Raw genomic sequence first — 23,463 nt, 5'->3', positions numbered from 1 at the left:
ATGTTCCTCCAGATGTCCTTGGGTAGAGTTAGCCTACAAGGTCCAGCCACTAAGCTCTGCACCCATGTATAAAGAGTCTGGGAGCTCCAGGGAAACACCGTTTGGCTTCAAAAGCTGCATGTGGTAGTGTCAAAGTGAATCCTGGTTGTGACTCTTTGAAGAAAGGACCAAGCAGGGAACAAGATCCTACATCATTATCTTCTGATAACCAGGGTGTGGTAAGCAGAGTTGGATGAAGGTACAAGAATCAATCTGTCTATGAAGGGCAGATAGGTTTCTGTGAAACAGTAGAAAGAAAACCCCAAGAATATATTAGATTTACTGGCTAAAGCAAACATTTCCTTATAAGTCAAATAATTTCCTACAGTAGGCTTTACTTAGAAGAAGTCTCTGTCCCTGTCTCTGTCTGCTTTTCTCCATTCAGATCCTTCTAACACATCAGAATGGCTCTGGGAGTTTCACTGAATTTGGCTAAATCCAAGTAGATTCTTTCATATCAAATATGCTGAGAAGACCACAGCAGTAGCAGATATTAGAATGCCTTTAAGATAATTATTTCATTAATGCAGGGGTGCTTAAGAAATGAATGCAAAACTTCCAGTTCTCTAGATACAGACATATAAAGCCAAATTAATATCTCCTTATTTTCAAGGTTTGTAGAATAACTCAAAAATATTTTTTACTGGTGAACCGAGATAATTCTAAGTATGGGCAGAAATACTTAAGAGAATTTCCAAAGTGCGTAAGATATATATGAACATAAGCTCCCTTTAAAAAATAATGGCCCATGCTTATCTAAATTGGCTATTAGAGTACACAGCTGTGTTACTGTCTGGAAATGTTTAAATTGTTGTATTTTTTTAATTAAAAATTCAGTATGTCAAAACTGAAATACAGGGATTCAATTAATGTTTCTTTGCTAAAGGCATCATAGAATTGAAACGGAATTTCTGCCAGAAAGCCTTACTACAAATGAGCCTCCTATGAGGCAGGGAGGCCAACATTCAAGTACCTGAACCAATCAAAGTGTAATTATTTATACAAAGTTAAGCAACAGAGACTAAGTTAGTGATGGGACTTATTGCAGATCCGAGGCTTTAAGCCCAGGTCTCTCATGCCAGGTATAAATAAGCCATCAAGCACTTGGATGCATTGTAGTGGGTTTCTCTTGCCCTCTGAGTTCATCCTAATGTGAACCAGTTACCCCAGAATGTGAAAGTTCAATTTATAAGATTTTCTCAACAATATTTTGAATAGAAATACCTTAAAACTAACACTTCTGAAGGGGTAGTGGAAGGCCTGAAGGACCTGGGAAGAAAGTTTTGGGAAATGTCTTAAAACTTATTGCAATTCTGAAGTAACAAAAATGAAATAATCCCAAGAATTTGGGGCTGGCCAGAATGTCAGAAATATGAAGTTCAATGGATGCACCTGAATTATACAGATTTCTTTTTTTAATTATTGTACTTAGTACATTTTTGCTTCAGTTTTTCTAGTACCTAAAGAGTCTTTCCTTTTAAGCTAGGAATATCTTGACAGAGTTGAGGAACAGTGGGGCCAGGACCTCACTGGGTGTAACCTTAGCATGAGTCCATGGGTTTTGGTCCAGCTGAGATTTCGATATTCACCTGGACGGTTGACTTTGTTTTTACAATACAGTACTGATCTCTTTATCATTTATTTTCTTCTCTAGTTTGGTCTCTGGGCTGCCTGGCTGACTTGGCTGGGAATTACCATTCTGGCTTTCCTGAAGGTTTATCACAACTACAGACAGGAGGACCTGCTAGATAGCCTGATCCATGAGAAGGAGCTGTTGCTAGGAAGATCTGCTTCACGAACCTCTTTGCAAGATGAGAAAAGTGGCATGATCTAAAGTGTAAGCAAATTTCCAGGGCAGGATCTAGATTTTATTATTCAATAGTTGAGTCAGGATATCAAGTGTGTGAGACCTTTTCTTTGCTGAAAAGAGATGTACTTGCGAATCACCCACCTCCTCCATGAGAAATTGTTGGCAGAAATACTTACAATTAGGATACAGAGAATGAACGGTCCCATGTGCCATTGGCACAGCAAACTTTCTGTCCTGCACAGGCACAATCTGTAACCTGCTCTTACTAGCAGAGCTCCTATGCGTTATCACTGGTTTTTGGGGCTGGGGACAGTTTTGAGGACTGAGCTGGCACAACCAGGCTAGAGAGTCCAGGCTATTTCTTCAAACTATTCTGCAACAACAGTTGTAACTGGTGCTGTGTCCAGTCCCTCTTCTCTCCCTCTCCTACCTTTTTCCAGTAAAGCTGCCCCTATTCTCACTTTATTCTGGGTAATTGCAGCTTTGTTGCAGGTGCAGACTCTCACTGTCTCTGCTTTTGCTATGTATGGACGCAGTGATGACAAACTTGTTGCTCCTGCTCTGATTTTGAGTTCATTTAGAACAGAGACCTGTGTTCCAGACTTGATATTTAATATTGGACAGTGTTAATGAATTTCATGAAACCACTATATTATTACAGTATCTGTCAAAAACTGTGTATCATTTGGAAGGATGGTGGAGAATTTTTGTGGTTTTGTTTCTTCTTAGATTTTGGCATGACCAACCTTTATTATGACTCCTGAAGTGTAGTGTAGCTAGCAATTGCTGAAGCTTGCTTACTATGAAATTAGGCTGAATTGATAGTATTAATGCTTGTGCATTTATAAATGTAACTTGGTCCCTAACATTGTATACTATTCAGTTTTGAGTATTAGAATTTACTTGTGATATTTATTTCATATAGGGTATGCAAAATTACTGCAAACATTTGCATTGTAGGTATCTCTATATATCTATAAACATAGCAAGGAGCTTGAACAGCTGAGTTATTTTATAGGTAGTTCAGTGTTGAATCTGTCTGTTCTCCCCACTCACAGGCCAGAGTTCCAGGGCTGATGAATTTTGCTGTGAAAGGGAGAAGAACTGTTATTTACACAAAGTTCACTAGTGGCTTCATTGTTGCTTTCAGTTTTGCTTGGCCAGTGATTGAACAAATAAGGTGGATAGTTGAGATGAGACGTAGATCTGTTAATTAAGAAGAGTCACTCAGATGAGTGTGGGATTTGCAAGGCAGAGAAGTAAAGTTACACTACAATTAGGTAGTTATCCCTGGGTACACATTACACAGAAGACCCTGATTCAGCAGAAAACTTAAACAAGCAGTTAAGTTTAGGTTGAAGAAGATTTTTTGGGAGTACACTGACACTGTCTGTGGCAGCTGTGTTTTGAGTTGAGACTGAATTTACTGCAACATGAGTGCAAACTGTGCACAACTATACTGCCTAGTAAATAGGAAGGAGGGGAGGAAGATAGCAGGCTTCTACCCCATCAGAGCTCAAGCCTGGGGCTAGCACAACCATACAGATTTACTGTTGTCTTCTGGGGACTATCTGATGCTTAAAGTTAAGTACTGGCTTAAGCATTTGGTTGAAACAGAATTTGAAGTTATAACAAATCCCTGAATTGGTAAGCATTTTAGGGCAGAAAATCTAACATTACATTTAATGTCCAAATTGTTCTCACAGGTTTAGGGAAAAAACCCTCTGTGGGCTGTAAGCAGTGAGCAGCCCTGTGAGCATCGCTTATAGCCCCAGCTGTATGTAGAGAGATCTTGTTTTTTAGCATGATTTATGCACACAAGGGAATGCAATTCCTTTGAAAGTTCTGCAGTGGTGGCTTTTTTGTAGCTGTGAATTGGCATCAGAGAAGAAGCTCTTGAAGAGGGAACCAGAGATCAAGTTAGTTAATATCAATTGACTATTCAGAGATCAAGACTGTTGAAGTGCCTTTTTTATTCAGTTGATCTAATAAGAGAGACACACTTGCAGATACCTAAGCCCTTTTCCAGGGCATGACCTTCCCCTTCATACCCTGAAGAAGAGCTTGGGTCCTGAAAGTTAGCCTGTTTCCTATGTTTCCCCAGTTGCTTCAACTGTAAAAGGCACTACTTCTCCTTCTAATCTCACTTTGAATTTAAGTAGTGATGTCTCTTCCCACAGATTACTTCAGTGTATGTCTTACTCTTCATTTGGAACCATGATGCTGCTTTGTATATTTTATGTATGTGCCAAATCAGGATTAGGCTGAAGTAACTTTTGGATTGGGACCACTACTGCTGCTCTTGCCTGGGTGTTTGAAGAGCCAGGAGGCAGAAGATAGCAAGTGTCTCCATCCTCATTCATTCAGTGCCCATGAATGCAAGCATCTTGGCTGTTGGTGTTGGCATGTAAATTGAAAAGAGGCTGAGACTCTTCTTTGAGTCCCACATGCATCCTGGTCTCTTTCCACCAGCTTCCCTCACTTGACCAGGTGGGGTGGGGCTGGCCCCCAGACTGCAAGCATCAGTGTCGCTTAAAGGCAAAGCTAGTTTTGAAGGAAACCCCTGGGCAGATGAGAAGGCAGAGCATGTAGGGAGAAGCTTTCTGGCTGACTTGAGGGGAGGAAGGGTATTGTGCAATGCCCAGTTATTGGACCTACTTGAGATTTTATGTTTGCATTTAGCTTTGAGCACCGTCTTCTCCTAAAGCTTGGACACTTAGGCCAACCTGGTGATGCCAGGCTGAAAATGTGTTAGAACAGCAGTATTATTTATATACACATACATACCTACCTATGGTCTCTTTCACATACCTGTCTCTTTTGTACATTTCTGACCTCTGCTTTTAGTCATCCATTGCCAACCAGCGCAGAGCGTGGCTGCAGTAGGAATTTCTCTGACTCAAATGTTGCATTTCTGTGATATTTCAATGCCTTCTTTAATTTTCCATCTCCAAAAGCAGGCTTCCGAGAACACTCTAGCAAGAGGTGTATTCAAAGAACTAGAACCCTCTGTGGTATTTATACTTGTATTCATTTACTGTCACATGGTGGAAGGGGAAAAAGCTTTGTGGCCTTTGCCCATGCAGCCCCTCCTGCTGCTGGCCATTGAAAAGCTGTGAGCCATTCCGGTGGAGAATGTGGGATGCAGTTGTTTAGTCACCATGTTCCCTGTGATGCTAAAACCACAGTCAAAAGGTCTTTGTTTTGGGCTGTGAAAATTGCTAATAATGCAGGGAGAGCCTTACTTGGTCAAATGCAAGTGGATGCCGCTTTCTGAGGCACCAAGGTGTTGCCACACAATTATTCTTTTATACCAAATATATTCCCGATGTTCTGGCTACCATCTGTGGTTAATTTCCCTGCCAATTCCCTGCCAGCAGTCCACATTGGGTTAGAAAAATCTGAGCTAACAAGTGTCATGTGAGCTTTTGGATCAATGTTGTTTATTATTATTTTTATAATGGAGGAACAATTGAAGCCACTTTGGGGGATAGAATTTCCTCATGAGGGCGCAAATGCTCATAACTTTTTATCCTACTAATTCATGAGGCATCTTTCAGCTGTGAACTTTCAATAGGAATTGCGAAAATAAGAGCATGATGATTCACTTTAAAAACTGAAGGACACTTGAGTGCTATGGCAATGTTTCTATGGTTCCTTAGCAAACTGGTTGTTATAATAACCAGTGATGGACGCTGAGTATACAGACTTTGTCATGAAAGTATTCCATGTCAGGTGGGTGGTGTATGTGTGTATGTACAATGTACACAGATACATGCCAGGAATAATTCCGCTGCTCTTCTGTAATATGGATATAAGCTCTTCTCTTAACAGGCAGCTTAGATCGGAATAGTTGTTAGGTTGCCTTATCTTTATACGCTGCCTTTTTCTTACTTAGTATTAAGATCTGTGCAATAATACATAGCTTATGATACCCAGAGGTGGATGTGGATGTGATGTGAGTGGAGTAGGAAAGCACTGGCCAGTGCGCAACCTCCCAAGGACTGAGATGGGTTTCTAATGTAGGTTTGCAGATGTTTTAACTCCTACCCTATCTCTGGGTAATGTCCTGATGTTATCCTGTAGTAGTCCTGTTAGGAACAGAGAGTCACATTTTCCTTCAAGGGCTTCCCTCACCAACATGAAACAAATTTAACCTATGTATTATCCAGGACGGAAGCAGAGCTGCAAGGAACAAGAGCACACACTTTACAGTTATGTTGCATGAGTGAGGGGTACTTTTTCCCCAATTCAGGAATTCTGCACCATGGACTCCTAAATGGCCAAGGACACTGGCATGAACATGGTCCTGTTATTAAATAATTTAAAATACCGACCAACAGGTGACAAACAGAACATATTTTGGTAGGAGTGTCAGTTCTTTGGTTGTCAAACCATACTCTTCTGCAACACAGTACAATATTCTGGCTCAAAACAGCTAGCATGTCTTTTTATAAACAGTCATTTAATTGCTTTTAGAAAAAATAAGGTGGCAAAGGGGAAAAAAGATGAATTTATAATGGATTTATTTAGTAGTGGGAGGATGTAGATGGGAGATGGGAGTAGAAGGGAGAATTCATCTGAAAACTTATTTATTGTCTTAACGGTTGAAAAAACTCAAGCAGATCTTTGGTGTAGCAAGTTTTTGAAGTTCCTGAGGGACAGAAGAGCTAAGCTGATTCATGGTGTCTGAGAATCTAACCAACCTAAACCACTGTATTTCAAGTAACCTGAAAACTCACCTTAAGAAAACAAGTGTACTTGCCCTATTTCTTCTAAATCGCCAATGTAAACAGCGGGTTAGAATGCCCTAGTTTGTGTTATTCTCTGAAATGGAATGCTAGACTGGATAAACTGATTCGTAGTTTGGGTTTGGGCTTTCTTGGTGCAACGACTGTTGCATGTGAAGTGCATGACTGGTTGGGAGAGGACACTTAGGATTCTCCTGGACACCTGAAGGCTCTCATCAGTGAGATATGAAGCCATGCTTCACCTTCATTTGTCTTCCAGAATCTTTCAGTCTTTGTTGCATATTGGTCCAATCTCAATTGTTAGCACCTCATGCAGCTTAGCCCTTCGGTTGATGGTTGGAGACCATCACCTGAGAAATGAGGGAGGTACATAGGAGTCTCTTCAGGCTGATCTGGGTGCAGAGCGTGGGGTCCCCTTGCTAGGGAAGTGTGAGCTACAGGCCATTGTATAGGCTTTATGTGGGAAACAGGGTTTCTGCACAACCTCAAATCACACATCAATCTACGTGGTGGGTCTCAGAAAATGCAATATCAAATGTGCAAATTCAGAATGCATGCCAGCTGCAAAATATTCTGTGCAAGAAAGTACATACAAACTTGGTACTTGGGTGAATGTGGCTTTTATAATCTCCCTTCTCCAAATCCAGACAGTTATTTATACTGGCAAGACTTACACTATATTGTGACAAACCAATTTGGATTTTAACAAAAATTTTGTCCATTCTTCTAAATCAAGTGGCCTGGGTGTGAACATCCTTCAGCTAATGGGAATCCTGTCTGTATCCAGGTCCTAAATTTGTGCCTCTGAGCATTTCCTTTGCTGATGGAAAGAGCCCATTTTTATCTCATTGGAATGTTTGCTTTGGAGACCACAAATATCCTTTCCTTATGCTTAGGGAATCTGGGAAGAGAGGCAGGTTTTGCCTGGCTTGTTTCCACACCTGCATGCAGTCAGAAAATGCTCATATAACTTCATGAGCACTGAAATTGTTTTAGAATTATTTTTGTCCATGGTCTGAATGCCTTGAAGTGCATGTTTCTATTTTTGTCTTCCATAAGAAAGAGGAAAACTAACCTGAGCTGTGTCTTTCCATTCTGTTGTTGAGAAGAGTATTTACATAGCAGTGCTTTCTCTTTAGTTTCTTTCGTCCATGCCAAAGAGTGTTACTGAACTGCTATTGTAAACATAGATTAACGTGAATGTATTCACCTGAGTGCTTAAACTTTTCTACCTCTCATAGCTACTATAACCGCTTGAACTGTTATTGCACACAGTAGTCAAAAGAACTGAATCCATGTGAGAGTCTAAATCCTATTTTCGTAGATAGCTAAAGGATTTAGGATTTAATGCTTATTAGCTTCCTGTCAGATCCTAGTTCCTAAAAAGTGGTCATAGGCACCCAAGAAGGGCTGTGTGGATAGCCCTTTTGATTGGTCAGATAATGATTTTTTGGGAGTTTTTTATATTTTTTATCTCACCAAAACAAAAAGCCAGCAACTGTGATTTGTTAGACATGGAAGCTTATACGTTACCTGAAAAGCTGCATTACATAGGGGTGGCAGAAAGTGATGAGTTACTTGTTAAAATGCTTGTAATGGTCCTTCCCCAGCCCTCCCCACTGGCAGGTAACTGCGAGGCAGAGGTTTAATTTCCCCCTCTGCCTTGAGACACAAGCCTCCATCTACATGGCAAAAACTGCTGCCATGGTGTTATCCTGGCTCCCCCTCAAATCCTCCTGTTGGAGCTCTTCTACTTGGCTTGAAATTCCTAAATAACAATGTTTTAGCCTGGTGGTTCTGGTGTTTATCAAGGAGATAAAGTACCTGGCAGCTCACTGAAATAGCTTGAATTATTTGTGTATGGTAGAAACCCAAATTGCGAAGTTTTTGTTCCTCCTTCCCACTTGACTGTGTTGAAAAGTGAGGGTTGAGACAACCTGCCAGGAGGTGGGAATGAAGATTCATGGTTACTGTTGATATCTTGGGTGATTTCTCACACAAGTGAGTAAACGGTCCTGTGACAAAACTATTCTTTATCTCTCCTTACTTTTCCCTCATTTCCCCCCAGATCTGGGCAAATTTGATTCCAGTTTGTATACAGGTTCTGAAGAGTATTCCGTGAGAAAAATTGCAGCTCCTATGACAAACTTTACCTTTTGTCAAAAATTTTAAAAAAGTGTTGCAGATTTTCCATGTTCTCACTTGGTCTCTCTGGGGTATGTCAGACCCTTCTCTTTACATAAACCAGGCCTGATTTGGGTGACATGTTGCTTTAGGAGGTTCCCAAGGCTGGTACCAGCAGTCCCTTGAGGAACCCAGTGGACTTAGATGAGTGCTATGTTAAACCATAGATTTTAAGGCAGGGAAATGTTTGAAAATCGTCTGTCATGGTATCCTACATAACACAGTCCAGAGCTCTTCACCTCCTCACTCCTGCAGCAGAGGAGATTATTTTTCCCTGTTAACACTGTGAAGTCCATTAGTTTGTGTCTGAAATACAGCACATCTTCCTGCAGCACACTGGCTCTTGATTGCATCAGTTAACCCATTCTACTTTCTAGGCTGCTGCAACAGTTTTAACTGTCATGGTTACAACAGTGTTCAACATTTGATTTCAAAAGGTGCTAACAGTCTCCTTATTAAATCACAGCCTTCTGGAGTTGCAAGCAGTCTTTTTGCTAAATGATGCCAAGAAGCTCTGTGCTGAACAGCATCCTTCCAGGGGGAGGACCACTGCATTGGCATCCACAGTCAGTGCAGACCAATGGTATCAGAGCAATTCTGGTCAAATACTCTCTGAATAAAACTATTACTGTTTTTCAGCCCAGGCTACACAATTGAGAAATCAATATACTGTGATCTGAAGTACACTTCTAAGATGTTTTTGAAGGTTTATAAATAAAACAGCAACAACAAAAAAGCCCAGCAGTTCCACTGATATCTTCCCCTGGATCCTTTCATCTCCAAAAATATTCCTGCAAACTTCACAGAGGGTTTTATTGACTTCAAGCTGATCAGGCCTAATTTCTCACATCTTTTCCTACTGGGGACAAGGACTACTGAGGGGAACAGGAGAGTGCCATAAATCAGAACAGAAATAGATAGTGAGGAGAAGTGTTAGTGCATTTCTTATGAGGGATTTTGGCTTTCAGGCTGCAATGTGAGGGATCCAGCATGGCAGTGCTTGTGCTGGCAGCGCTGACACCGATTTCAGCCTTTGCTTGGCCTGCTCAGCTGCTGCTGGCTCTTGTGGCTTCACAAACTGCAGAGCATCTCTTTGAAGCATGTGTTGGCCTAAACTCAGCTTCTAGAGAGAACCACCTGTCAGCTGTGCAGATATCTACTGTAAAGGTGCTGGCATTGCCAGCAGGTTTGGAGGGGCTGCTTTGGAAACCTCTTCTTTCCGTATTGGCAGATCGTGATACCCTACAGCTGGCCCTTCGCCCTGTGCATCTTGAGGCTTGTGTGGGGAAGGAAAGACTTTTCCCAAGTCTCTGTAGACTTGCCATTTTTGAAAGTAGCTCATTAACACCCATAGTTTTAAAAGGTTTGGGTACAACCTCCAAAGATCTGAAGGAGATCTTTCTTTCTTATAAGTCACTGAAGAGCCTGAAAACATTTAAGCCTCTCTGAAATGTATGCCCTGTGACTTATGTATTCAAGAGCTACTGTCTCTTCTTAGCCACATGGGAAAAGCTTTCTAAGAGTCTAAATTAACTATTGTGTTATGCTGCTAAAGACGTCCCCATGTAATGGGTATTTGGGGACAAGACTGAACACTTTTTCATAATTTGTTTAACTGTTGAAAGCAGCAGAGGGGCAGATCCTTTGCTGGTGCATATAGCTTAGCTTTGTGAGCCGTTCTGGAGCTACGCCAGTCCACACAAGCTGAGGGTAGAACCTGGTCTGTTTTGAATATTATCTCTCTTGATTTATATGGTCTTTTGCAGTGTAATGACTGCTGATTTGAAGCTTTAATTGCATGCATTTGACAGAAACAGAATTGGAGGGAGGTTTATTATTGTTTTGATACAGTCTCAAGGGGGAAGCTTTTTACTAGCATTTTAATACAGCCCTTTGTAAACACCTAGCAAATAAAAATTCTAAGTCCAATCCTTCTGCTAATGGAGTCACTGACGAAGTTTCCTTTGGCTTTAGTAGGAGCTGGACTGGGTTCAGTATAAGTGGTACACTCTAGTGTTACTGATAATGAGTTAACGTGTTTTATATATTGATGCTTTTTGCTGGACAGTGCATTGGCTTTTTATGATTTGGTGATATATACAAATAAATTATTTGAAAAGTCAATATTTCTGTGCCTGTTTTTTGAAGGCAAATTTAAATTGTTACAATGTAAGATAAAAAATTGTTCTCAAAGCCAGTGGTAGCGTCTTAGTTCGTGTACTCATTCCACAGCATCTCCATGCCACAGCTTGTACAGTCAAGTATATGGCCAAACATCCTAAAAGGCCTGAGCTCTTTTGGTACCATCTTCCAGCAGTAAATCCCAATGCCACAGCAGGCAAGGAGAAGATGCTCCCATGTCAGCATACAGCTGAAAGGCAGCTTGATACCAAATGTAAAGGACAACTACAGACTGCATGGGCAGGTTCGTTTTCTAGATGCCAGCTGGTTAATTTCCTTCATGTAGCATCAGCCTTTCTCTTCAGAGGTGGGCCTGAAGGTTCCCAACAGCTATCCTGGAGCAAAGAATTAATAACAAACAAGTCCATGCTATTATCTTAAAGGTTCATGACTTATTCCTTGAGGGCAGCTGGTAATACCCTTTTTCTAGTCACATGCTGCCAGCCCTTCTGCTTGCTTCAAAGTGGCAAAAGGCAGAAATGACAATTAAAATTGCTGCTATGGGCTTCTCCTGGTCCATTAACTTGTTTCCAGACTAGTGGGTTGGAGAGATGAAGGGAGGGAGTGGGACTAGAAGCAGTCTTTGGGGCTGCCTTTTACCAGTGCTAATGCTGAGTGCTTTAACAGGTTAATGTAAAAAAAATCCATTGTCATCTCACTGTGTCCTTTTCTATCTCCTCTGATCATATGGGTATGGATACGCCTGCTAGTGCAATCAGGTGCTGCTGATGTGGTGAGCCTGCATGAAGAGGGTTTTGGCAGCTGCCATCCGTTTATCCTGCAGGAATGTACTGAACACTGTCAACACAACACTTACCCCATACTGTTGTGGTCTGCTGATTTCCGTTGTGCATTAATTTCATATTCATTGCATAAGGGATATTAGGCAGCACTTCTACCCTTAGGCCCTGTCACTAGCCCATTTTCATGCACAGACCTCCTTCTACTCTCGTCTGGCCCTTTGACTCCTGCTGCCCTAGACATTGCTCCTGGGAAGCTCACCTATTCGCTGTCTGCTTCAAAAACTGCTGCAAGAGTCCTGTCCTCCATCATTCCTTCTTTCAGCCCTAAAAGCTAAAACATAAAATCTAAAACATGACAATTTCCAAGCTGGATTAAATAATTGCTTAGAGCTGGTGGCTGCAGGATTCTTGACTTAAAGCGATTCACCACGCTGGCACCAGCATGAATTCAGGTGAGCATCTCGACCATTTGTAATAAATTATGTACTCCCTCTCCTTTTTTACCTCTTTATGGGCAATTCTCAGGAGTTATACTGAAGGGAAATATTACCCAGCACGGCCAGCGAAGGAATTACTACCCAACATGGCTGCTTTTGTGTAACTTTAGAGCTCCTATTGGCTCTTCCAAACTCACAAAGGTGTCACATCTAGAAAAACAGCATTGAACAAGAATAAGGAGAAAGCCCATCTGGCTCACAGCAGTGAGGATAGATCCATGAAGGATAAAGAACAGAAAGAAGGGGCAGAGTGGGAAAAGGGTGTGTGTGTCTGTGTGTAAGCAGAATGGATGTATGGGAAAAAAGCTTCAGTGTGAGAAGGAAGTAAAACAGGTAATTTGACAATGAAGCTGTGAAGCAGTAAATAAATGCAGGCCCAGGAGCTAGGATTTTTTTCGCCTATTCCCAGCCTTGTTATTGATCTGTTTCATTCACTCACACAGATGCACTGGGTTTCTCAGTTTCAGTTTCTTCACCTGCAAAATGCCACCACTCTCCCAGGAAGGGGGCTTAGCTTTTATTTATTTCAAACTTTCTGGCTTTGTAAGGAATTTGTTTTGGCTTTCTGCAGCCTGACACATATCTGACTAACTGCAGTAAACAATTCTGATCTGGGAAGCCTTGCAAGGCCATTGCGAGACCTCAACAGACAACATTGCTGCCTTTGCTCATGTCCAAAACTGTCCCAACCAGAGCCTAGGCAGAAGCCAAGAATAGCCGTTCCTCTGCTTAATTTCCCTGACAGCCCAGATACGGCAGCCGTTCTCACCTACACCGATAAAGTTGGGGCCCAGCAAGGAGAACATGGCCATTTTCTGTTTGAAGCAGACCTGGTGGAAAGGTGGCCCCGTGCCCATCTCCTAGGGAACTGTGCAGGGAGGTGAGCGCACATATGGACTTCAGACTGCCTCCACATTTTCCCTCACAGTCCTAAGAGGACTTCCTGTTTTCCCTTAACCATTTGGCTTGTTTTAAAGTTACTGAAACCAGGTTTCTAACATAGTGGAAGGGTTCACTCTACCACTCTTGCTCTTGAGCTTGCTCGGTTGTTGTCAGGTCAGGCTTTGCTTTCTTGTTGCAATGTGTCATGACTTGCAGTGAGGGAACCATTCCTTCAAAAAAGGCTCCTGTTTTGAAGGGACTAGTTGCTATGTGCTGTGAGGACATGTCAGTCCAGAGCCAAAAAAGGAATGCCACTGATTTGCCAAAGAGTTTCAACATGAACATTAAAAAGGTCATAAACATTAAAAAATGCAAACAGAAGTTGCAATGACCCCCTTGCCCCATGCAGATACCAATCCAAACATTTTCATCAGCGATTCGTCAGCACACAAGTTTAAAACCTTTCTTCTTTATTACCTAAAGAGCAGGGCTGAGATGGGGGAGAGGGAAGGGAAGCAGTGGTGAAACTTACCCTCTGAGCTGGGGTACCCGAGCAGTTTGCACAAAGACCCCCTGAGCTAAACACTCCTCCTGAAGCAACCTCCTCTTCCCAGACTGGCAGTGTGTTGAATGCAATTGCTGTGGCCTTTGACATCTTAGGAGGAGCATGGCAACAGCCACTGAAGTCACTTCTTTCTGTCTTGGACTGCAATTTTTTTGACTCGTTCTCAATCACGTTGCTGCCTACTCTTCTCTTGAGACAAGGCTGCATGTTGTGTTTCTTTTTATCCTCTGCCTGGCTGAAGTCCTTGGGCTGTATGGAATAAAGTTGTTGGAGCAGAGAGGTATGGCCCGCTTTTTAAAAAAAAAACAATTAAAGCACCATTTTTCTTTTTGGTGGGTTGCAATGGCAGGGGAATTCAAGCCAAGGTCTTGCAGGCATGTATTCCATCTTCTCTGCAGTGTTTTCTTTCTCTTTTTTTTTTTTTCTTTTTCCTTTTCTCCAGCTCTTACAGGTTTTGATGTCAATCTTATCATACCAAATAAACCCAAGCACACATCAGGTGCTCTCTGACAAGAATCTAAGGCCTAAAAAAGCTGGTTGTGCTGGCTTGGTCTAGGAAGAAAACACAGTTGAAGCTCATAAGCTTGTACTCACTTGTTCTCCTCTCAGACACCCAGAGCACCATTCAGTATTTATTGCATGGTGTCCATTAAAATGATTCCCTTCAGAAAGGTGCATACTATGGTGGGGCAATGAAGGGATAAAGAGACTTAGTCTCCCATGCCTTTGTAAACAGTCCATATTACCATTATATAAGGCCTTGAACACCCAGGCATAAAAGCATAGTCTCTGACTGAATACAAACACTGTCATAAATCTTGTAAGCTCAGCTCATGGGGTTTATGGACTGAACCAAACCCAGAGGATTAAACTACTGATTTGATAATTAGCCTGGGATTCAATGCTGCTATTTGTTATGTTAGACAAATAAACAACTTACTGTTTAAATGAGTTTTCGAGTTCTTTTTCACACCTGGGAGTCAAGTGAAACATTAAGAAACAGCTTTTGCCCATGGAGGAAAAAAATACATGAAGGCAAACAAGAAAGCCATCTGCTGAGATGTTACTAATAATAATTTCAGGTGTATACATATAGCAGCTTGTCAAGCCTTTGGCCACCAGAGCAGTGTTTGTGCAATAGCTCAGCTTTACTTCAACTTTTGCAGAATAGCTCTTAGGAAACTTGAGGAGAAAGATGGTTTAGTATTTAAAGCCTTGACCTGAGACTCAGGAAACTTTTCTTCAGAGCTTGCTTCTGCCTGCACAGATCAATGTATTTATCTCTCTACTTCTGCTCCACATATCAGTTTATAAGCTCTTTGGAGGACAAAATTCAAATACTTGTTTGCTGTTTAGAATGATGGAGCATGAGTTTGGTGGGACCTCAAAGTGCTAGTATGACCACCCACTAATGTGAAAAAAAAAACAAAGAAGAAAAAAGAAAGGAGAACAAGTGGCTGCTGGACAGTGCATAACAGGGGTAGTTTTCTTGCTCTTCGAGGTGAATGTTCATGTGTTCCCTGCATGTGACTGGAGTGGACTGGGAGCTTTGCGCTGCCATGTGCTGGTTAGCAGTGCTCTGAGATGTCTGTCAGGCTGGAGGACATCGCTACTGCCTCATAAACCAAGTCCAGCATTTCTGAGCAACATGTCTTATCTGAAGAAAGAAGATAACAAGTCGGGATTGAAATTCCTCCAGGACTTCGACATCTTGCTTCATGCTGGTGTAGTAGAGACTCACAGCTAGGATCAGCACTGCACAAAATGAGAGCCACAGGAGCACAGGCAATCCAGATGATGACCTGTCATCTACTGAATGGTGATGAGGAGAAAAAAGAAAGCAGCATTATTTTAGTGTCATCTCAAACACTTCCCAAATTTGATCCCCTGCTGATGCCTTTGTCCCACCTTTCTGGGAACAGCAGGTTACACAGGGCTCTGGTTGTGAGTACTTCCGTAGGCATCAGTTAAGTGATAGTGAGTCACACCTCCTGATGGAAAGTGGTGAGTATAAAATATCTCATCTAATGGAGCATTTAAAGAGTTTAATTATATACAAGAAGAACAGGATTACCATAGCTAATGCATGATCTCAAGTTTTCCTCCAGCAATTATTTTTTATACTTTTACACTAAATGTTAAGTTAAATACTAGGAGAATATTAAGCTACCTCATCTAATCATTTAATACTCAAAAGTTCCATAAAAGAGAAGATCTAGGTTTCTGTCCTTTTCCCTGGTAACTCAGCTTGTTTGGGGCTCCTTTAATTACAGTAAAAGCCAAAACATGGCTCAATTAACCAAGAAGCATATTTAGAAAGCCCCGGCAGGTTTAACCTCCCTCTAAGTGCTAGGTGTGCTAATTACACTGGAACATCCTTTGCACTTGCTTCTAAGTAGAGCGACACTGCAAACATTTTTCTTGCCTTTAAAATAAAGTTCATGTTTAAAGTGTCATAGGTCAGGCCCAGTACACATGTGGAAATCAATGGGCTACATTTAGCTTGCTGACATCGATACCCCAGCCCTTGCACATGTGTAGCCATCCATGGGCCTTGGGGATCCAGTTTGATTCAGATCTGGCTGCTCTGTTTGGCTGCATGGTCATTGCACAGTTGGTATTATTTTATAAAGCACTTTGACTATTAAACATGCAGTTTAAAACCAAATTCATGCCTGGATAAAAACTCGTAGTGTGCAGCTATTTTCCTGCCATATGCACATAATCAATAAGGAGATAAAAATGTGGTGTGTATTATTATGGGTAAAGGGCCAACATTAGCTGTAACATATTTAAATTAGCTTCTACTATGAGCCCTGGAATACACACCAGTCAATTAAACTGTCATACAGATGTACAGAGAGGAAGGTAAAAGTCATAAAACCAAGCAAGAAACACATAATAATGTATCAAAAAGTGTATGGGGAAAAGCTAAAATGTTAATAGGCAGTCATTTTATAGCTAACCAGAAACCAAATCAATGTCCCATAATAGATCTGAGTGAATTATTTGCAGCAAATAATTTATTCATTTGAATTTAGTCCTTCTGTTTGTAAATTACCCATGAGCAGACTTCAATTTTTATAAATTTGTTTATTTGGCATTTTTCTATGAATGGTTTATATGAAGGTATTTAGCCAGGGAATTACTCACCACTTTCTGCTTTTGCAGTGATTTGTGATTTGGAAGTTGGTATTTCCCTTGTGTGATCTCCCACACCACATGATACAGTTCTCAGTTGGGTGACTACCTGCCTTTCAAAGCATGAGGCCTGGCTGATGAGCATACCTGGTAACAGTGAATCTCTTCTGTGAAAGCTAAACTGTTTTTCACATCAGCTCTTTTCTATGAAGTGCTTATAACCTTTTTCAATCTTGTGACAGTTACTTTCATCTGAAATTTCTGGGTCATCTCAAACGAAAACTTGGCTTTTCCTTATAGCCTCTCAGTTAGGGAGTATGATCAGTCCAGGAACAGAAAAAAAATAATGTGGAAGAATAATCCCACCCACAAAATAGTAATGAGCTATGCTCACAACAGGTTCAGCATATCACTACAATTATGTGCTTAAATGTAAGTTTGCTCTTTTCTAGAATACAAATAGAATATTAATGCTTAAATTTGTTAGTTTGCTTGTTGGAACAGCACACAGCCCTAGCCACGTGCCCAGTCTAAGAAAAAGGCAGTTTATCTGAGCAAAACACTGGACTGGGATACAGGAGATTTTGGTTCAGTTCCTGCCTTGGACGCACACTTCCACTGTCAGCTGATGGATATTTGGTCTTTCCTTTTCCACCTGGCTCTTTCCTGCCTAGAGTACCTTGTTCCTAGCCCCGTAATTGCTTTAGCTGATGCTGCCATTGGCATGAGCATACAACCCCTCTTTCTGGGCAATAGCAACAGCTAGGGGATATAGGGACATTTGCTTGGGAGGCATTTGGCCTCCCAAAACTATGGTTCTGTGTATACGTACACGTATATATGTTCCCCTCTCCCCTTACTGTCTTGTATACAGCAGGGGCTGGATGTTGGCCAGGACCTCTAGAAATGATCCCCACCATAAGAACATCCAGATACATACATTTGCTTGAGGGTCTGTGGGGCTGGCTGGCCTCAAACATCCTTGCAAACAAAAAAAGAAAAAACAGATTATTTTTATTATTTCTACCCTGCTGCCAGCATATAAATGAATTGTCTCTTCCCCACACATGAAAGTCAGCGGGGAGAACTATTGTTTTGCTTGGGGTGCTTTCCCTGCATATCTTAGTGAAAAACCTGTGCCTATTCTATTGCCATAAAATATATTAATTATATTTAAATTAAAAATAGCTTCAGGGATTTCATTTTTGTTTCCACTATTTGTCTTACTAGATGTCTTGTTTAAAATACTGCACCAGACCTCATCAACACCTTGTGCTTCATATGCTGAGAAGAAAAAGCAACAACCACTGACAGTATGAAATGCGTTGTACATGGAAGATATATTTGCACAGTGCATCCCAGCAGCCACAAAGCAAACCCAGGTTAGTGCCATGGATGGCTCACAGTTATAATGTGAAACTTCAACTTACCCACTACGTAGTCACAGCAGGAAATGGCTAGAAAACAGAATGAAAATGTTCTTACATGCCTGGAAAGGCCTCTGCAGCAGATGAATAAGAAAGCAAGCACCAAGCGGTGTCTCTGAAATTGCCTGTCACCTTATAGTTGCTGAACCACCTCTTACACTGCTTTTGGCTGTACAGATTTATGTCAGATGAGGACCTACCCACTCCATGCAAACATGCAGATGTAGATGCACTTCAAGGAAGTGATAAAAAATTATTGTATGGGGGGAGTTCAGAGACAGAGGTTGCTGCTGTTACAGGGAGGTCAGGAGTCAGCTTTTGCAAAAAAGACCTCCCTATTCCACATCGTTTCTAGAAATGGAAAGGAGATAGACCAGCAGGCTGAGAGAAGAATGAAAGTTAAGAAAGCAAAGCCCACTGTCAGATATAACTTTCATCCAACAATATCCTGGAACTGCCTTTGCTTTGCAGCTGGGGCCCAGAAACAATCCAAGATGAAAAGTCCAGAGAATGGAAAAATTTCAGTGGTGCCAACAACCTTCATCTTACCAACCTCTATGTTAATAATGTTGTCTGGACAAACAGCAAATCATCTAAATCACAGGCTGTTTGCAACACAGAATGCTAATTATGTGTTGGGACATTTTTCATGTCTTCATCGAAGAGAGTCAGAGTCTTCTCCATCCTTGCAGCTCCCTGGAGCTCAAGCATGGATGTGCTGAATTCAGAGCCAGTGGGAGATGATCCCCCTGGGCTGGACTGACTGCAGGATTACCAGCGCTGATGTGGGACACGGACTCTGGCAGGGAGCTGAAGGAGGTATTAGCTCTCATCAAAATCCTGCTCTTGAGCAGTCAGATGCACTTTGAAGAACTTCGGGCTGACTCACTGAATCTTCCCAGGAGTTCAGTTTTGATGGGAAAGCCCAGGCCATGTCAACAACCTTATCAAGAAACAGCTTTTCCATCCTGCATTAGGAGGTGCCACAAGCAACATAGTGCAAAACCAATGAGAGATCTGTTTCTAGACACATCAGCAGATGCCAAGCCTGGTTTTGAGAAGCTGAGTAGCAGTCCAAACAGGTGGCTGACATAGAAATGTTACTATTCTGTCACCTGTGTTTTCACTGACTGATGTATCAAAACCATACAATTTTAATTCCCTACCAATAAATACAATTATTTTTAGTTGAGTCAGTTTGAGAAAGTCAGAATGAAACAACAGTTCTTCTCTGGCTGTGAACTGTTTATAGCACGTGCAGAAGTGCAAACTGGATCTTTGTGCTAGACCTCTGCTTAAGGTCACTCCCAGTTGACCTACCTGCAAACTGTTATTTTAAGTTCATGAATGAAAGACCAGAGGTTATGTTAGCTGTATCATTCCTTGGGTGCCCTCATTGGCAGAAATGGTCACATCCGGCTGCTTTTTACCCCAGTGGGCCAGCTAGGCTCAGACCTTTACTATTGTGTCTCATGGCATGCATGCTGCTCAGAAACATGAAAGGGTTGGCTCCCTCCCCACCATTACGTCCTAGTTACTCAGAATGACATAAGCCTGTTTAAATTTGGTCTGAGATCCTTTTCTATGAGTGGAAGCATTGTTTTGGGATAGGCCTGGGGCTCAGCCAAACCCATGGTCTACATACATCTGTGGGGGCTGACTCAGGAGTTCACCATGAGAACAGCCCTGAGGCTGCTCTAATGTGATGCAGGAACCTGTCTTCACAGAATCACAGAATTCTCCCAAGGCAGTCAGGCAGGCAGGCAAATGGACCAGACACAATTCTGCAGAGCACAGAGCAAAAATTGTCTGTCCTCTGCTCCATGCTGAGCTCAAACACACAAATAACATTATCAGAGGGGGAAACTGATGTGGACAGACAGGGTGGATGTTAAAAGCTAGAAAGGTAATGACAAAAGGCTTAATAGCTTGAGCGTACCATGTTCAATGACTTCTGGCTCACGAAATCGAACCCTTCTCTCTGCTTTCCGCTTTTCCCCCACAGCTTGGTCCACAGGTGGCCTTTTCCTCAGTATTGAAGGAGGATAGCTACTGTCACCTGTCTAAAGAGTTGATCAAAACACAAAACATATGGCCATTCAAACTGGAGTAATGCATCTGGGTGAATCTTTGAGATTTTGTGGCTAGGTTACTATATCCTTCGAAGGACATGATATGAAAGACATCTGTTTTGACATTTATAGTCAGACCACTGTAATATTTATAGCAACACAATGTGGATATTCCTCCATTTACATAGATCTTCAGTACTCTAAAGTTGTCTTCTCAGGGAAAGTTTTGGTTAAAGTAACGGATAGCAGAGTGTTAAGAAAGGATTTCTCTAAATTGGAGTGAGCAGTTACTGAGGGTGGCTGCTTAACAGCCCTGGGGTAGACAGACATAAATGTGATATGAAATATATGAACCATATCATTGGGAGCACCTTTGAAATGTTCTGAGCTAAGCATCTCCATTCTGAATGCAGTGTTGCCATTTCAACAGCTGAGACTATGCAGTAGTCTTGGGTTTGGACACTATCCTGATGGCTATGAGAAGGTAATTTGTTTTCATTTCGATATCACTATTATGTTGTTGCTCTGGTTTTTGTTTGGAAACCACACTCAGCCTTTGATAACGGACTCAGATTGCTATGGATTCTGCCAAATGACAAGAAACAGAGCTGCAATAATAGCAATAGGTCCTTCTGCTTAGGAATGCTCCCATAGTCAACTCCTCAAAGTGAATCCAAAGCATCTCAGTTCAGAGACACCCACTGTCCTCTGGAAGTGGAGAGCAGATGGCAAATTTTCTACTTTCAAAGACCTAAGTGGGTGGCAGAGAGTCTCCACATTTTATTTTTACTTTAAGATCGAAGTAATCTTCTCTACCCCTTTGTCTCCCTTCCCTCTGTTCCTCTGCTGGGTAAAGGATATTATTTCTTAGATGGTTTGTTTGCTTCTGATCACTGTCCCTGCTCCTTTTTTTTTTTTTTTTTTGTGTCATTTCCCCACTCAGTGACTGCACGTTCCTTCTTCATGTTTTTCTTCCTGCTTTAATCTTTCTACTCCTCAATGCCTGTTACTTTTGCCCATTTTTAGACTCAAATACCCTTGCCCTACACCTTTTCTCTTTGGATGCTTTCCCCACACACCCACTCTTTGGGCTGCAGAAGCAGGATTAAGTCCCATTAACTACAGTCTGGAGGTGTCAGACCCCAGAGTACAGAGGATAAATAGATTTTCTTATGCATCACACTCTGAATAATCTCAGAAAGGCACATAACATAGTCAGCAGGAACTGCCATGCCGTGAGGAACATCTTCAGCTTTGGTATCTTCTCCTGAGAGATTTATAAACCAGATTTCAGTTTAACTTATCACTGATAAGGATGCTTTGTCTGATCTTGAGGTCATACAAGCATCCATATCACCTCTGTCTCATGACTGGGGACAGTGTATGTTTGAGATCTGTGTTTTTTATTGAGCTGCTCAGAATCTGGAAGACCCATCCAGGGTATGGAAAACCTGGATTCAACTTCTTCCTAAGTCCAAAGGAATATGAACCCACATCTCTTATACGCATGCCCTCATCATCAGAGCTATGGTGCACACATGGGAGCAGGGAATCTCAGTCTCTGCCACTGAAGCTGTGTTGTTTGGCCTTGAGTAATTAAATATTCATTGAGCTAAAGAAAGAACGAAAGAATGACTTTACAACCTGGTGTTTGGGTGCTCCCTTGGGGGTGGGAGAAGTCTGCTCCTATCCTTGCTCCAATGAATACTTAATATGAAATGCTTAAATATTCATTGGAGCAGTCACTGGGAACAGGGTCACTCATCTACCAGGTGAGTACCCTAATCATTCTGCTATAGCCACACACACACACACTTTCTGGCATAATGAATATTTAATTATTCTGTGTAAAATGAAACCGGTTTAGGGAGACACTGCCCAGCTCAGACTAGAGGTGGCTATAGCTTTAGATAGAAGGGCTCGTCCCGTGGCACAGCCAAGGAAACTGAACCTTATATTTGAAAAGATTTATAACTCCAAGTGCGGCTTTCGTCCATATGAGCTTTTCCAAATACTTAACAGCAACATCACACCAGAAGAGAAAAACATTAAACAGCTAGCTGTTTGGGTAGCACCTAGCCAAGAAAGACCTTAAAAAGGAAGTGGTATTTACAATATTTACTAGACTTTAATAACTTATGGAGATCAAGATACACAGTGTCAGAATAAATGATGCATTCTCCCCTCAGACACAAACCTGGTGTTAACATACTGTCACAAGAGCTGGAAACCTACTAAAGTGCTAGTTGGGAAATTATATGCCCTTAAAAACAACCCAATTTTTAAAAGCTCCAGGCATTGGACACAAGGACTCTATCGCCCACCAAGAGATTACTTACCGGCAGCTCCTTTGTACTAGGATCAGAAGGTGGGGCTGGACATATCTGGGACATGTAATCTGCATGCCAACATGAAGCCTCCCACACGAAGCTTCAGTTGGAAAGCCACTTGCTCAAGAAAATGAGAAGGACCAGGGGAAAGCGTCTGGAGATCCCTCTGCAGCAAGGACTGAGCAGGCAGTGCCACCGAGCAGATGGGAGCTGCAGCAAATAACAGAGGAGTGGAAAGAAGAGTTTCCGCCCTTCATACCAGTGTTGGCTTGGGAAGGATGACGTTACTTGAAATGTACTCGGTAGCCAAAAATAGCACATAGTGATAATACTGATTGTGCAGTGGGAAAGCAGGGCTTTCCTGGCAACTGGAAAGGACCTGAATGGAGCAAATCACAGATAAACACCTACATATTTATATGCGTAAACATGAAGTCAAAGATGTTCTTTCCAAATTGATTGCTGCGTTTCCATGATCATGTTGATCTCCTTTCCAGAAGCCATTCCCAATCTCAAAAATCTTTCAAGTTGGATTGCTTTTAATCCTTCTCCCATTCAAAATATGTGAGTAAAGCCATCGGGAAATGATATAGATGTAGTGGGATCACATATATCTCCCTCCAGTACAGTTATGGCCTCACTTTATATGTTTTACAAATTAGATCCATTATTATAGTAATAAAATGGGATTTTAATATTAGACATTTCTACAGATATTATAATAAGATTATTGATAGGAAAAGAGGTGATTTACTGTTCAAGAAGCTTTAACAGCCCCTTGTCAAATGCTGAAGGCTGGTCATCATCAAATATACAATTTCCAGTCAGAAATACCTGCCAT

General features: G+C 41.6%; 2 protein-coding genes across 4 annotated transcripts in view; one reads left to right on the top strand and one right to left on the bottom strand.

Annotated features, from left to right (window-relative positions):
- TMEM179 (transmembrane protein 179) overlaps window positions 1-10,908 on the top strand; it is a 48,380-nt gene extending 37,472 nt beyond the window's left edge. For both annotated transcript variants that reach the window (XM_074868946.1, XM_074868945.1), the window contains one exon: window positions 1,694-10,908. In XM_074868946.1, coding sequence (XP_074725047.1) covers window positions 1,694-1,873 — 180 coding nt within the window. In that variant the 3' untranslated portion in view covers window positions 1,874-10,908. The remainder of the gene's footprint in view (window positions 1-1,693) is intronic.
- Window positions 10,909-13,536: 2,628 nt separating this feature from the next.
- C4H14orf180 (chromosome 4 C14orf180 homolog) lies at window positions 13,537-22,857 on the bottom strand. 2 transcript variants are annotated; one of them, XM_074868948.1, is made up of 4 exons: window positions 22,632-22,857; window positions 20,160-20,283; window positions 18,224-18,250; window positions 13,537-15,461 (listed from the first exon to the last, which is right to left on the bottom strand). In XM_074868948.1, the coding sequence occupies exons 1-4, from the start codon at window positions 22,683-22,685 to the stop codon at window positions 15,262-15,264; spliced, it is 405 nt and encodes a 134-aa protein (XP_074725049.1). In that variant the 5' UTR covers window positions 22,686-22,857; the 3' UTR covers window positions 13,537-15,261. The 2 variants fall into 2 exon arrangements, with proteins under 2 accessions (XP_074725049.1, XP_074725048.1); XM_074868947.1 differs by having other exon boundaries at window positions 13,537-15,464; window positions 22,632-22,851.
- Window positions 22,858-23,463: the final 606 nt, after the last annotated feature.

The sequence above is a fragment of the Strix uralensis genome, chromosome 4, assembly GCF_047716275.1.
Source record: "Strix uralensis isolate ZFMK-TIS-50842 chromosome 4, bStrUra1, whole genome shotgun sequence".
Classification (NCBI taxonomy): domain Eukaryota; kingdom Metazoa; phylum Chordata; class Aves; order Strigiformes; family Strigidae; genus Strix; species Strix uralensis.
Note: the sequence above shows the minus strand (reverse complement) of the source record. Positions and strands in the feature narration are given on the sequence as shown.